Here is a 16,331-nt window from a genome sequence, read left to right as displayed (position 1 = left end):
TTGGAATAGTTAGAAGTAGAGATCCATTTGTTCAATTAACACAATGTAATACTTTGTTGGCATTAAAAAACAAATTGTACCAAGTCAACTGATAATTGAGTTACATAGTAATGCAATATACAAAATAAATAAAAGATTATGGTTTAAATAATTTTCTAATTCTACATAACCTATGACCCATCAGACTAAATTATCTTTATCTCGTATGCTTTATCTTGTATTCTCAGGTAGCAAAAGCAGGAAGAGTTCATCTAGGTGGGATATAAATGGAACTAGGTTCTTCTGAACTCAGAGGAATATAGAATAGCAATAGCACTTAGATTTATATACTGCTTCATAGTGCTTTACAGCCCTCTCTAAGCAGTTTACAGAGTCAGCATATTGCCCCCAACAATCTGAGTACTCATTTTACTGACCTCGGAAGGTTGGAAGGCTGAATCAACCTTGAGCCTGGTGAGACTCGAACTGACAAACTTCTGGCAGCTGGCAGTCAGCAGACGTAGCCTGCAGTACTGCACTCTAACCATGAACCACCATGGCTCAGAAGGTCATAGACGTAAACTCTTTGGAAAACTTAGATTTTAGTAAAACTGGGTTTGCACTGTAAACGTGAATAAATCAAACCGGTAAAAGGGAAAATATGCCTTTTGGTTTTGTATATGTCCTTGCAGATATCATTTTAGGTGAGACCAAGACTTTCTTCTTTGAAAGACAGGGAAATAAGCAAGATCTTTGTGCTATAATAGGGCCCATCACTCCTAAACACACATGTGCTTATGTTAAACCAAACATTTCTACCTATGGTAATTAAAGAAGGTCACATACATAGATTGAAATATTTGGAATTGATTAAACATATAAAAATTCTAAATAGGTTTTCTTCAATTTTATATTTACTGATGGTTCATATTCATAAAAAGCACTGTTATTAACTTCTTTATTTTGAATTATATATTGGAACAACATTGAGAATAAAGAACAACTTACTCAACAATTTCTGTTCCCAATTTTATCAGGAAAATTGATTCTGCAAAGATTAAACAAGTAAAGCCCAACTAGTTTGATCCCTCTTGTTTCTTCCACATGGAAATCATTTTAATAGACAAGATTGTCTAAAGAAGTACCACTGCTTTTTAGATGAAATTTTCTGTTAATAGCAAATACAGTAAGCCAAGGGTGGTAGTACCAAGACACAGAACTGGCAAGAATGATAACAAATAAAATAAACTTAATTAAACATTGGGGATGGTTCTTTTGTTTTTAATGCTATTTTTCTCATTCAAATTCTAGAGGTTCAGCTTCACATTGAAAATTGTAGCCCTTAGTCTTCTTTGCAAAATTGCATGGCAAGATGGCGACATGCAATGGAAAAGGGATGGATGAAAAGAAAAAATCTATGATAGATAATTTAGCAGGAACGGGCGTAGGGAGGCAAGAAGGAACTGAAGAAAAGAGAACAGGTCTGTATTTTGTAGATTCAGCCCAATTCTGTACCTTTTACTTGCCTGAAAGAGTAAAATTAGAGAAGAATTGTGAAGGCCATACTAGAAAGCCTTACTACATCTGGTAGGTTAAAGCATGAGCAAGATCATACCATATGTTGAAGACCAAAAAATATAAAGAGAACATGAAATCAGTAGAGGGTGTAGGCCTTGATGGGAGTAGACTTGGATAGCAAGGAAAGTAGAGAATAAGAGTAAATGCAGACACCCACCTTATGCAGCGATGTTCTCTCGACCAGCTGAAAGGGAGAAGGATCTATGCGACAGCTGCTGAAGCATACCTTTTTCTCGAGCTCCTCCTGCTCCCAAACTTCTATCTGACACAGGAAAAAAAGAGTTCACAAGTTCAGAGAAGTAATTTGCACCAACCGTTTTCCCAGGCTGCTTACTTTAGCCAATGGGCCAGCATGATTTACTTGTCTTGGGTACATTTCCCAACTTGTCCAATTCCTCTTCTAACTTGGATCCAAAGGAGAGCAGTTAGAAAGCCATTTTCTTTACATTTATATTCCTTCTCAGAGATTCCTTTTTCCATGAATACTTTGCTTTTAATTTTTAAAGCCCATCCCCTAATGAAATCAGGAGGGAGGTCTACATGGATATTGTACAGACTCTCATTCATACAGACATTATACAGGCTCTGTTAAGAACAAAAACATATGTGTTCCAACCCATTCTCCTAAATTTTTCATTTGCAAAGTTCTAGTTTTCCATTTAATCACATGGTTTTCAATAATCATTTTGGCTTCTGCAAAAAGCTGCAGAGTTCACTGTTGTTATTATGTTGCTGCTTGGAGAAAGAATGTGTTACCAATAAAGGAGAATATTTGTAGCTCAGGGTTTACATGGGGGGTCCTGGGTGCCCTCTGAGCTTGGTTGTTTTCTTGCAGATGTTTCATTACCCAAACTAGGTAACATTATTCAGTGCTAGCAGGTTTCATTACCTAGTCTGGCTAATGAAATGTCTCTAAAAACAACAAGCTCAGAGAGCACCAAGGACCCTTCCAGGGGTATGTTCCTTACCAGGCCTGACAAAACAACACAAATTCACTTCAACAAAGCATTTGGGACTACAGAAATGATCTGATTCACTCCAGCAAAACGAAGAAGGCTCTACTCAGTTTCTCCCCCAGTGTTTTAAAGTCATGCAGTTTTGGAACTATCCACAGCATTCATCAGAAAAAATCTGAGCCTGTGTACCACCATAGATAGGAAACTGGATGAAAGTGAACATGCCCAATATCAATTAAAACCTGCAATTGCACTATTGGGTATCCCAACCATGTGGCCTTATTAATATTCCCTGATTTCTTGAGTCACACAGCTCATACATAGGTTATAAGCATGATAGATATTACTGTACTTTTTGTCATAGGCCTATTAAGTACAAATATATTTTTGAAAAATGATTCATGCAATGCTTTACAATGGTAGAGTTAGTGCAGTAACACACATCTTCCCCCTTTAATCTTCAACTTTTTCCTGCAGGCTATTATATTCTTTCCCATTGTTCTCTGAGGTGCCAAGCATACTGATAGTAACATATAAGACAGCATAGTTGTCGCAGAGAAAATAAGGAGAAGTTTCCAAAGGCACATTTCATAGTGGAGAATGGATAAATAATTGTGTGATTGTTTTAAAATGGCTGTTTCATGGAATCTCCTGGCATGACTTTGACTGGAAATGTCAACCCCATCAACTTTGTCTGCTGCTTTACTTCCAAACGTACCTCTTCGGGCTTCATTGGGTCTTCAACCTCTGCTGAATCCTGAAAGTAATCAGTTCCAAGATCAGAAGAAAGGCAACAAAGCTTAAATCCAAATCTCATTTTTGGGACATAAATGTTGCTTTTTCCCTAACACCATTGCTGTAACGAGTCCTATATGTATTATGAGATTTAGCACATGGGCAAAGAAAGCATGGAGGTGCATATGATATGGTCATGCATTCTAAGCATCTTGGGTTACAGTTTCTAAAACAAAATTTATTGTCCTCCATGCCTGCAAATTTGAAGGCAATATCCGGTGAATCTCAAGCTGCATTCCTTTGTTTTATATCATTTTCCTAGGCAGTGATATTATCTGTTAGAAGGATTCAATTGCTTCTTCATCCCTCCCCTTTCACAATCTCAAAATCAGTCCAGTCATGTAGGTGTACAGATTTTTTAAAAAATAATAATAAAGAAAAACACTTTGCAGTTAGTTCATCAATTTCTATCACTGAACAATAGTAGAAAATCATCCTCTTTCCATTCAAAGAGATACAAAGATGGAAAACATGAGGTATTCTCAAGTGGTTTGGAAGTCTGGTTTAAAAATACATTTATAAAATAGATATGCATGCTAATGTATAAAACATCTGTGCCCATGCCCTGACAGTTCAGGGATGAATGAACAGGGATAGGTCAATTCTGGTACTGAACATCTTCCAAAATCTCTAGCAGCAAAAGGTCATGATTGATGCTAAGCTTCCCTTACTATTTTAAGTTTTCCTGCCTAAAGGGATTAACCCTATTAAGAAAAAAGAGACAAGGGTAAAACACTGATAAATGACTACAGAATATCAGTGTTGCATAGTTAACCTATTTCATTACCGTAATGAAGTATGTATGTTGTCTATCACAAGGTCTGTCTGGAATATAAACAGACTGTCCAAAACCATAACATTTCCATTCACTTTTACTATGTAAGCTTTTGATGTCCTGCCTACCATCTTCATCCCAGCCAGCCCAGCCAAAGTGGCAGTGCAAAGAGCTGTCTGGAATGTTGGATTCAAAAGTAATTCCAAGTAATTGGGAAAGCTGTTCAAAGAAAGAGGAAAGTTCCCTGTCATCTACCAGCCTGAGACTACAAACACTGTCCAAAAGAATGGAACAGAAGGTACTGCAATAGGAAAAGCATTCCAGCATTTTACGAAATTTGTGCATTTACGAGATTAAAGGTCATGGAGCGTACATATTCCCTTCTCTTTCACTTGTAGATTTGTGCCCACATGGACTTCTGAGCTACCTTGTTCTTCATTTTGAGAAGTTTAATTTATTTCATTTTTTCCCACTTCTGACTCTAAAAATGCTATTTTCTCAGTGTATGATAGCAATCAGAACTCTTTTTCCAAAATTATTTAGGCATAGAATAGTTTTCTTGTTCAAACCTGCTTGGTGCTTTTTCGCTGAGGGGATGGGCTGAAACAAAGAAGTTGCTCCATCAGTCTCCTCAGCTGCCAACATCTCCGGGCTGTGAGAAGAGAAAAAATGCAAGGAATGAAATGGCTGACCACTGAGCTGTCTGCAGGTATGATAAAAAAAATAATCAAGATGGCAGTCACCACCTACAGTCAAAGCTTTACCCATTTTTATGCTGCGGCTGCCATCTTGATCTTTTGTACTACACTCTGCAGACACTTCCGGCTAGCATTCCAACAGCAATGCTTTTTTCCCTACCCTTTCAATAATGCATATACATTAGCTTGCCACTGTATCACCTCTGATTTCTAAGGAAGCAAAAGTATATTTTCCATAGTAGAAAAATATAAAGGCAAACTGAAACAATCCAGCTTCATATAAATATAATTCTTATTATTTTTCAACTGAGCATTTGGTGTTTGATGCCTGTCAGGCCTTTTCAGTAGGCCAGACCATGAAACCAATTCCACAGGAAGGCTAAAACTATTTTTATTGACACTGGCTATAATAAGAGAATCTTGGAGATCTGAGAATGCTGTACCACTACCACCTCCTCTTCCTTGCAGCTCAGTGAATTAAGGAGGCCTCTGTCTGAGCTGCTTCTGAATATTATCTTGTTCTGGACTTTAAAAATGCTTCAGCCTCTTTTGCCTAGGCAACAGATTCTGCATATCTCCATCAAGGTCATCCTTTTCTCTTTACAATGATTCACCATTTCAGCGTGGAAACTATTGACAAGTTGATAAATGTTCTCCTAGGTTGACTGAACTTCACATAGATGTTCTGTTTGGATGGCCTGTTCATAAATGATAATTACTATTGAGTAATAAACACTACTGGTTGAGTGGCAAAAGAAATGGAATTATTTGTAACAGAATTCAAAAGGGAAAGAGACAAACAGATTAAGGCTGATAATTGGCCAGATTCCAAGAAAAGGGTGGATCTGATTTCTGGAAAAAGAAAATGAGTGGCTGGCTACCTGATCATAGAGAAGTCAGGCTTGGAGAACCATGTAGTAGTGACTAAACTGCCTGAGAAACCACATCCTTCCCATTTTGTTCCAAATGTAATCAGCCTTCCAATTTCTGGTGATCATGCTGTGTTCCATATACATGGAAAGATCATTAGTCAAGCACACAGTGCTGCCTTTCCCCCTTTTTTTCCTTAGTTGCCCCCAACTGAAAGTAGGTGCCTCATTGTGCCTATTTAGCTTAGTTGTGTATGTATATGTCTGTTTGCAACTTTCATGTTGCCTTTCATTTGTTTAAACATGTTTGTAATGCTTGTAGATAAACTGAGAAAACAGAGATTATGTTGTTTTCTCTAGTCAATTTCATTACAAGAGTGAATCAAATCAGTCACCTGCATCGCTTTGCTGGAAAAAATGCCATTTGGCTTTCTTAAACTTTCATTATAGAACAATTGCATCAATCATCAATCAACCCAAGTGTCAGCAGTACAGGGCCAGGGGAGTGCAATTCCAAATACTTTAATTCATGGTTAGGATTTGAGTTATAAGATATGCCAATTTCATCGAGTAACATCTGTCTAGCATGATCAGTTTGTAACTGGCTCTAAATCAGACAACCGAAACCCATCGGTTTTATAGTTTGGCTCAAAAACATACTGGCTATGCTTTTTCCCTGCTTGTTAGTTGTGTTAAACATGGTTAAAGATTGGATCTTCAGTGGGGAATATGAAATGACTTTGAAGTTGGAAATGCAGACAGAATATTGAGAAAGGACATCTTTAATATGTCCTTCCTTACCAAACTGCACCATTCCTTCCAACCATGCCCAATTGCTCATCATGCCTCAAATAGAGGTATAAAGTTTCATATAGGAAGCTAGGAAAGAGATTGTACTGTTGTCCTGCTCCTTTCCTGAATGGATTGGCTGCAGCAAAAAAAAAAAAAAAATGTAGCAGAAGAGAAAACCTGGGGTGAGCATAGATGGTTTCTGATGTTGTCTGGACCTTTTGTAGAATTGTGTGAAATGAATGACAATTGCACGCTGTCTAAAAAGATGCAGGAAATAAAATGTAAAACGCATTGATCGCAAGAGCCAATAAACTCTAGGCTTCTGTACCAAAAGGTAAGTGGGGGTGGGGGGGGAGGGATTGAAAGAAAACAGGATTGGACAAATTAAGAAAGACAGGTCTACTTGGTGATTATTAATAAATGCCAGTTTATAGAGACTTTGGCCTGATCCAGCAGGGCAGTTGCCTGCCTTCAATTGTGGAGCACTGAGCAATCACAATTGGAACTTCACTTTGCTACCATTGTGTATGCTAACATGCTGGTGAGTAAGTACCCCAAATATAGATAATAGCCACCCTTGGAACTGAGAATACATTATAGGGACTCTCACACAAAGTTTGTTATGACCAATCATAAAATAAGGACATACCAAAATATGAACAAATCCCTGGGCTGCACACATCCCAATAAACTATTTTCTAAGGAAATCTCCGGGGACAACACTAGACCTCCGAGACACTTGCTGAAACCTTAGGGTAATCTCAAGGGTGGTGTTATTGTTTTGGAGCAGCTTTACTTTCCAATAATTTTCTTTTAATTCAAAGAATTTTAACAAATTGGCTTCAAGGATCTAGGGGTGCCCATGGGACCTGAAGACAGGCATACAGTCATCCCATGCCCCATGCTGAGGACTCTGGTATTACAGAAAAATAAACTGCGTTGTTTTACTGCACAAATTTAACAGAAATCAAAAGCATGCTTTTATAATTAATAATATTGATGTCTGTCAAATTCACTCTTCATTTTGGAGCAGAATCAGGGGTGGAATCCAGCAGGTTCTGACAGGTTCTGGGGAACCAGCAGCAAAAATTTTGAGTAGTTCAGAGAACCGGCAAATACCACCTCTGGCTGGCCCCCGAGTGGGGTGGGAATGGAGATTTTGCAATACCCTTCCCCTGGAGTGGGGTGGGAATGGAGATTTTGCAGTATCCTTCCCCTGCCATGCCTACCAAGCCACGCCCACCAAGTGACACCACGCCCACCAAACCACGCCCACAGAACTGGTAGTAAAAAAAATTGGATTTCACCACTGAGCAGAATGTACCTTAAAAAGTATGTGGACCTAACTAAGTTATATGTCAAGAAGTGTTATCTATTTCACTTGTCCTTGTCTTATTCAAGATAAAATATGCAGAGTCTGATGAAGTGTCCTCCCCCATGTGTTCAATGATCCCCCCTATATTTTCCTAGCAGTTGTTTTGGCATTTTTCTGTCCAGATGGAATACATTAAGGAGGAGAAGATGGAACGGCTGTCCTATGCTTTTTCATTAGTAGCACTAGGAGCGCTTTCTATCTGAAAGCAACCTGGATTTGCCAGTTCTCCTTCTTCTTTTAAAATAAGTCTGGCAAACCTGGACATATGTGGACATATTTGAAGGTTCCAAAATGTGTTTAACTAAAACTACCCTGCAATCCTTATTGGTGCTTTTACTTTAAATGCTTTATGACTTTTTGTTTGTTTGTTTTCATTGTAAATTTATTAAAAATGTAAGTAACCCTGAGGCTATGCCTGGCAAAGCAGACAACGCTCACTAAAGAAATAAGTAGCTTTTTGGTTCTATGTTTATGGAACAGTGACCTTGAGAGATAAAGCAATGATGAATTAGATGAATAGGAAGTTCTGTCATATAACCTGGTGGGTGAAAATATAAAATATCCATAATATTAAACAGCCTTATCTGGTGGAGTGATACATGAGCAAAGTGGATAAAGAAAGGTGTGGAGGGATAAAGTGTATTACTTAATAGTGTGACATAACTTCCAATTTAGGGGCTCCATCTCTTAATTACAACAAATACCTCTAATACAAATGCAGTATAACAAGGGAAATATATATTTGATTTTACATGTATTAACTGCAGCTAGAATTGTATTTGCACAACAATGAAAAAGTGAAGAGATCCCTACAGATGAAAATGTGAATAAAAATATTAGAATGTGCAGAAATGGATAGACGAACACTTACAATTAAGGAAAAGGAAGAAACTGAATACTTTTTGACATGCGACTTATTTTATCAATGGCTAGCTAATAAAAACAGAAGTTAGAAACATGCAGATAAAAGAAAAGAACTAGTGATACAAGGGAGGTTTGTTAAAATGGATAAGATATTATTATTATTATTATTATTATTATTATTATTATTATTATTATTATTATTATTATTATTATTAAACTAATACCAATGTAATGAATAGTGTTGTAAACACTTATTATTATTTCCTAAAAATATTTGTACCCAGACAACATACTGTTTAACTAAAAATTGAAATTTTTATGTTAAAAATAAAAAAATTATAAAAAAACAAAACAAATACAGTCTGTACTTGCATAATTTACGATCACCTTTATGTTCTTTCTTTTATGATTACCTTTCTTTTACAATCACCTTTCTCCTCAAAGTAAACATTAGCATTAGCAAGATGATAAGTCAGATGTATGTCCACTTTCCAGCAATCCGAATGAGGTCCCCCTTACCTCCCATATTCCATAACCCAGTTAGAAAAGGCCCTTTAAATCTTCAAATATTGGCCATCAGATCCCACCACAAGAGACTAGAAAGACACAGTACTTGGAGTTTGTGGAGGTGTTGGTGCCTCTGCTACTAGCTTGTGAGGAGTCACTGGCCCATTAGGTCCTTCTGGGTAATCAGGGCTTAAAGCAGGCTGCTGTGGAAACTATTATAGAAAATAAAATAAAGCAAAAATTAGCATTTCCTTTAATAACTACTTTTTCAAAACCTTCTGCTTCTCCAAAAATTATTATCTATATTATTTCAGCAATCCTTATGAACTCTTCAGCAGAAGCAGCTGTTTTCCCCATGCTACAAAGGGGATGCCCTAAGGTGAATTGCGGTTTCCTTAGTGGCACTCAGTGAGTTTGCTCTGAGATTTGAACTTAAGACTTCCTGTTTCACATCTCATCTACCTAGTCACTATGTCCCACTGGTTACACTTTCTTTTTCTTCTTTCCGCTATTATTGGTTTTTCATTTTATTAATCTCCCATTCACTACCTCAGTCTTTCCCTTGTCCTCTTCTTCCTCATCCACATCCTCATCCACAAAAGCGAATGATTCATGCTTCCACTGGTGTCCATCATAAGATGCTTCAATCAATTTCTGTGGCGTCTCCCTGACAAGATGCAGACGTCGCTCTGGGCTGAGGTATCTGAGCAGCAGAGCCTGGAGCTCAGTTCGCTCCACTGAGCCCATTAGAATCATGGAATCTAGAGAGGGCAAAAGCAAATAAGAAAATCTAAGGTCTAAAATTCAGGAACGATCAGAGAGTCACTTGACAGATCTTCATCTTATGAATCCATTTTATATGATGACCCTTACACAGTGGTGGGATTCAGCTGGTTCACACCTATTTGGGAGAACCAGTTGTTAACTTTCTAAGCAGTTTGGAGAACCGGTTATTGGAAGAAATCTTATTTTGTTTTTTTCCACTTTACAGGGCTAATCCTGTAAGGAAGGCAGTAAAGAAACATTCTGGTATTTCTAGCCTAATCTTTATTGCCCTGCTTACAGAAACTGCCTCTCTGGTTAATCCTTATTACATTGTAACAGATAAGGCGAAGCACCTATCGACATGAGTGACGTTTAGTTGGCCACACCCACACAGTCACATGACCATCAAGCCACGCCTACCCAGCTGGTCATTAGGGCAGAGAACCGGTTGCTAAATTATTTGAATCCCACCACTGCCCTTACACCTTTATGATGAACAGGAAATAATGTCTCTGGATTGCCTTATGATTTTAAATATATTTTCTTCTAAGAACACAATTAGACTGTAAGGCTCCAACCATATTGTAGGAAGGTAACTCCAGGAAACTTCCCTCTCACAATCACCTCATAACTCTCTTAAACATGGCTAGTAATGGGTCAGGGCTGTAGAGGAAAATTAAAAAATATCAAGAAATACACCTCAGAAGGCTGAGTTTCATCATATGTTATAGAGCAGCAGATTTCAGTGAGTTCGGAAGAGCTTGGAGAACTCTGGAAAACTGATCTGTTTCCCAATGAGAAAGAATCTAACAGCAGGCGGCATTCCTTTCATATGAGATGACTCAGAGAAATGCATTAAATAAAATTTAATTTTAGAAATGGAGAAAATGGAAGAGAGGAAATGTGACAGGAATCTATTTATATAAAAAAGTAGTTAGAAATTAAGACGCTCTGGGCATATCTACTTTCTGCTTTGTCCACACCACTTTTCCTCAGCCTACACATGTGCATTCTTGAAACATTCAATAAATTCAGAATATACCTCTGAATCCTCAACCAACTATTGAGGTTCCATTGTAGACAAGTAACAGACAAGAGGACACCATTCCAGAGTCTTGCTAGAATCAAAGTGTTTCTTCAGTCATGATTAGGATGTAAAAGAATGAGTGGAATCTAAGACTATATAAACATTTGATCTGGAGCTAACAAATGTCATCTCAATAATGCTCTGGTTTTCTTAGCTAGGGCACTTCTTTGGACTGCAAAAATACAGATGATCTGTTACTTCTCTGTATCCCTTATTATATATATATATTTTTGGATAGCTGCCCAACTCACAAGAACTTAGGATAGCATACAAATTAAAAACTATAATAAAATCAATGCATTTTCAAAACAAAATAGCAACCAAAGACATTCATCAATGCACTACCAGGGATCTAAATTTTGCAGTCCAGTTATGTTATCTCCTCAACTATCATTGAAGCTTTCTGACCATGAAGTGGCCTTAATGTACCCTTCCAGAAATACACTGCCCCCCCCTTCCCCTCCTCCTTCTTCTCTTCCATCAGGGTGAGATTTCCTCACAGAACTGCAGCTGCTGCTGATTCAATTCAGTATTTGGCACCAATCCCCTGTAGCTGCCTTCTCTCCCACACAAGGCACTGGATCCTAATGCAAGGTGGTTGGTGACCAAACCCTACTATCCAGGCATTCTATGGCAGTTGGCTCTCTCTGTTGCCAATTCTCAGTGCAATTTCTTCAACCTACATGATAGGAGGATTGCTGGGTTCATCTATGGTGACAGAATATCAGAAGGTATCTGACAGCCCTTTATAAAACTAACAAGTTTTATTAAAGGACATAAGCTTTCTTGAGCCGTAGGTTACTTTATCCAGTGAATTCATCAGATGCATTATGCTTTAAATAAAAAAAACCTGTTACTTGGAAAAGGGCTACCATACTTTTCCTGATTTTTTTTAGTACACAGCTTCACTCACAGATGACTATGGTAACATTGTTCTTAGTAGTGCCAAAAGTATTGGTACTCTCATGGACATCCTTGTTTGTGAGGAGTGGGGAGAGTGACACTGCATCATTATCTTTAAATTTGTCTTATCAGCAAGACCAAGAATGTGCAAAAATAGCAATAGCAATAGCATTTAGACTTATATACCACTTCACAGTGTTTTACAGCCCTCTCTAAGGTTCACAGAGTCAGCATATTGCCCCCCAAAATTTGGGTCCTCATTTTACCAACCTTGGAAGGATGGAAGGCTGAGTCAACCTTGAGCCTGATGAGAATCAAACTGCCAAACTGCTGGCAGCCAGCAGTCAGCAGAAGTAACCTGCAGTACTGCATTCTAACCACTGCGCCACCACAGCTCTGTGGTGAATTACTGAATTATTTTCTAAACTGCTTCAGGTGATACATATTCACAAAATCAGTGTCTTCTGAGTTCTCAGGTTTTTATGACTAGTTGGAAATTGCACTACTCTCTCAGTATTGACTGATTTCCCCAATAAGTAAACATTGCAAAGAAAAACTCTGTTTTCCCTGCCCCAGATTAAAAAAAAAAAAAAAACGTGTTTAGATTACATTTTGAGAGAAACTGAAAATTAAATTGAAACTAGAGTTTTGGCTTTGTCCTCTTTCCTTCATACTACAGAACTATACTACAAGAATATATTTGTGAATTCTTGCTAGTGAGATGATATTCCTTGCCTGTAAAAAGGAAGGATAGGTTCAATTTATACAATAGTGATGAATTGGGAAGCAATAACTTTAATTTGGAGATGATTCATACTTCTTGATAGTTCTTTCTTGATCAAGTATACAAAATTTACCAATTTGTCACCAGTGCTATAATCTCCCCTCATTGATGCCACTCCCAAAACTCTAGTGCTCAGATTCTAGAAAAATCTGGAAAAATTCCATGTTAATTCTTCTTTGCCCCTGCCCCTCTTTTCTTCTTTTTGGCTCTGCCTCTCTATTAGGAAGAAGTAATCAGCAAATTTTATTTCACCCCATTTCTGCCCTAAATTCTGCCCTACTTTTCAAAACAATGCATGAATATTCAACAGGTCTGCTAACCAGCTGGATTTTTTTTCCAATGGAAGAGCAAGCTTTTGTTTGGACATTCCCACAGAGCCAGCAGCCATCATAAATGCAGTCAGAAACTCTTATTTTAAAAAATTAAATCAACACTTGAAAGAATTATATCCCTTACATTCCTCATTAAAACCAATCAAATGACTGATCAGAAATATTTGGAGTGGACAAAAGTAAATCCCGGAGAAACCTTTCCATGAAACTCGGTTGGCAAGACTGCTTTAATTGAAAATAGGAATTGTTGTGTTTCCCTACAAAGCTCACCTGGAGAATCCACCAGAGGAAACGTGCTGATGGTGGTATTCTGGAGCATGTCCTTCAGATCCCGATATTTGCAATTAGAGGAGATGAATTTGACGTCAGACACCATAATGTCCTCAACAAAAATATTGTATTTGCTTGAGTGGGCATAAGTTAAAAAATAAGAAATAATAAAGTGGGAGAAAGAGATTTATTTATTCATGTCATACTTTGAGCCCTTGCTGAAAGCTACTTCCTATCAAAAAGTTACCATAAAATCTTACTAATTAAAGCCTACAGGATGTCGTTAAAATACTGAAACATCTAACAGAAAAACATAAAGCATAAAACCCTACAAGTTTTTAGAAAAACTTGCTTTAATTGCTCTTGTTTGCTTTTTTTTCCCGTTGATATTTTCATTTACTGGTCTTTGTATGCCACCCAGTCAGGTTGTTTGAGTTGGGCAACCATATAAATGCAAGAAATAAAGGAACGCACAAAAAAAGGAACATAGGAGCTATTCCCAACAACTACAAATGTCTGGGAGGGCAGCCATGTTGCAAAACAGAGATCGTTCTTTCTTAGGGATCAGAGAGGAAGAAGTGACATCATTTTCTGAAATTCTTTCCATTCGGGCCATTAGGTGGCTTGAAATTTCAGAACCATCACTCAGTTTATTTCCAGGAGTTAAAAAAAGAACCAATGGTTCTTAATGAACAGCCTTAATACACTTCCTGGGTGTTTACCCTACTAACAAGAAAGTTGACCTATTTTTAATGAATTGAGGTTTTGGGGAATTGTGAACTCATGCTGTTTCCCAAACATAACTGAACTGTACTTTACTTAATCAATTTTTATTCAAGGTGCTAGGCAAAGATGTGATTAGCTGTTTTGTGGTTCAGGATATCATATAAAGAGCCAAACTTCAAATTATCCCCCACTTAAAGTCTTTACAGTAGTTATTGAGCTATGGATTGCCATAACTGACACATCGGCTACAGATGATTTCAAAATAAATACATTCCAATCTATGGGTCACCTGCTTTGTTTTTTTTTTTTTATTGCAAAAGTTTTACAATTACATTTTCACCCCATTTCCCCCCCCCCAACCCACCCCAACCTCCCCAGCCACCCTAACCCTCCCAACCCCCCCCCAACCCTCCCCTCCCCCCCGGACTTCCATAGAATATAATCCAATCAAAACCCCCTTTTTATAAAACTTGAACCCCTCCATCCCCCATATAATTTTTCATCTTCACAAAACTCAAATATTTCTATCTTTATGTAATACATTCAGTGAAAAGCTATTTGATACTTCCTAGTTTGATATTTATTCTGCACATAATCTATCCACTTTTTCCACTCCCATTCATAAGTCTCTTGTGAGCGATCTTTTAAATATGCTGAAATCTTCGCCATCTCTGCAAAACTGGCCAGGTCACCTGCTTTGTTGATTGGGATTGAACTGATCTCTATCTCTTCCTGAACATCTCACCATCTTTTAGCCTACTCCCTCCCTTCTTGGTCAGCCCTAAGTACCTTATTTGGTTCCAGCCCAAGTCTGGTAAATAGGGCAGTTTCTTCACTTGGATGATGCTGTCATAAAGGCTTGGCTGCAAACTCTGAGCCACCATGTTGGCAAGAATGACGGCCACCATCATGGGCAGGATGTGGGCAATCTGACCGGTCAGCTCGAAGCAAATCACTGCTGTGGAGACAGTATGGCTGACAGCACCTGTGAGAGCTGCAGCTCCTTTCCCAGGACAAGGAAAAAAGGGGCAAAGTTAGCATCACTTGGATCACAATTGGAACCAGAGAAAGGAAGAGGGTCCTACACTTACCAATTACAGCATAACCGCCAGGTAAGATTTTGTAAACAAAGCCATCAAAGAGAATCCCATCAGGGAAAAGCCAGGCCATGATTTCACCAATCAAGCGTCCAAAAGCAGCCCCTAAAACCCAACGAAGGTAGTTTCTAAACTGTCTTTATCAGAGTCACTAACACACACTCATGTTCTAATGATATTTTAAAGAAGGGCAACGAGTCACCATCCAAAGCTTAAGCAACACCCATCCTTGCTTCCTTTAATGCCAGAATAGAAAGAGTGGGCATCGCTGCTATTTCTGAGCACTCAAGTAGCCTACATTTCGGCTTGCCAGAGAGTCAGGTTTTCATGCTTTCCAGTGCTAGTCCTCTATAAACCTGCCCAAGAAAGCATCTTGGAACAGAAGATGAATAGATCATCACTTGTGGGACTGTCACAAACACTTGCAGAACTTGAAGGACATAGGAAAGTGGTATGTAGGTAAAATAAGAATAGATTGAGGGAAGGAGAAATGACTTCAGGGCATTCAGTCATTTCATAGAAACACAATTCCCCTTTTATTTATGACTCTACAAGCAATTCCCTCCATTGCAATCTGCCTGAAAGTTTTCACAAAAAGATTAAAACTCACCCAGCACAAACACTGGCATGAAGCCTCCACAGGGTATTGGCATAGTTGTGGCAACGACAGACATCCAGAACTAGGACAGAGGTAATAAGCAACCATGGTTACTGGGCAATGTCTCTCCCTCTCTCTCCCTCCCTCTCTCCTCTCTTTGTCTCTCTCTCCCTCTCCCTCTCCCCCCTCCCCTCCTCTCTCGTTAGAAATAGCTTGAGGGCAGCCTGCCAGATGAAGGTTTCAGCAGAGTCCCAGTACTCTGACTGGTACAAAGTAGGAGGATACGACCAAGCAGGATGCCACTAAGCATCCTCCAAGGAATCTTCTTCAACAGCTACCTTTCTAATCTATTCTCTCTGGTCTTCTTCCCCACACAATGGGCTTCTCTAAAAAGGAACATTTCTCCTCCCCCTTAGGCTATATTGGAGCATCTGTTTTGATGTAGAACAGAAAGATCATATAGCTGTTAAATTACAGAGCAGTTGTCCAGACCAATCCATCTCTGTTGACTTGGCCAATTGCCTTCTTCCATTTAATGTATGTGTATTATGCATCAATTCAACATTTTTTTAAATAATAGC

The 16,331-nt window shown here is 38.4% G+C and overlaps 1 protein-coding gene across 2 annotated transcripts in view; it reads right to left on the bottom strand.

The window, feature by feature from the left end:
- The window catches only part of CLCN1 (chloride voltage-gated channel 1), a 64,014-nt gene that overhangs the window by 3,827 nt on the left and 43,856 nt on the right, over window positions 1–16,331 (bottom strand). The window contains exons 13-21 of one of the 2 annotated variants that reach the window (XM_070935378.1): window positions 15,763–15,832; window positions 15,147–15,257; window positions 14,845–15,058; window positions 13,330–13,463; window positions 9,738–9,949; window positions 9,295–9,400; window positions 4,653–4,735; window positions 3,232–3,270; window positions 1,715–1,819 (exon numbers count right to left, since the gene is read on the bottom strand). In XM_070935378.1, coding sequence (XP_070791479.1) covers window positions 1,715–1,819; window positions 3,232–3,270; window positions 4,653–4,735; window positions 9,295–9,400; window positions 9,738–9,949; window positions 13,330–13,463; window positions 14,845–15,058; window positions 15,147–15,257; window positions 15,763–15,832 — 1,074 coding nt within the window. The remainder of the gene's footprint in view (window positions 1–1,714; window positions 1,820–3,231; window positions 3,271–4,652; window positions 4,736–9,294; window positions 9,401–9,737; window positions 9,950–13,329; window positions 13,464–14,844; window positions 15,059–15,146; window positions 15,258–15,762; window positions 15,833–16,331) is intronic. The other variant, XM_070935379.1, reaches the window with a different exon arrangement.

This window comes from Pituophis catenifer, unplaced genomic scaffold (genome assembly GCF_029215685.1).
Source record: "Pituophis catenifer annectens isolate HBS135680 unplaced genomic scaffold, rPitCat1.0.hap2 SCAF_2, whole genome shotgun sequence".
Taxonomy (NCBI): domain Eukaryota; kingdom Metazoa; phylum Chordata; class Lepidosauria; order Squamata; family Colubridae; genus Pituophis; species Pituophis catenifer.
This window is presented reverse-complemented; position numbering and strand designations above follow the sequence as displayed.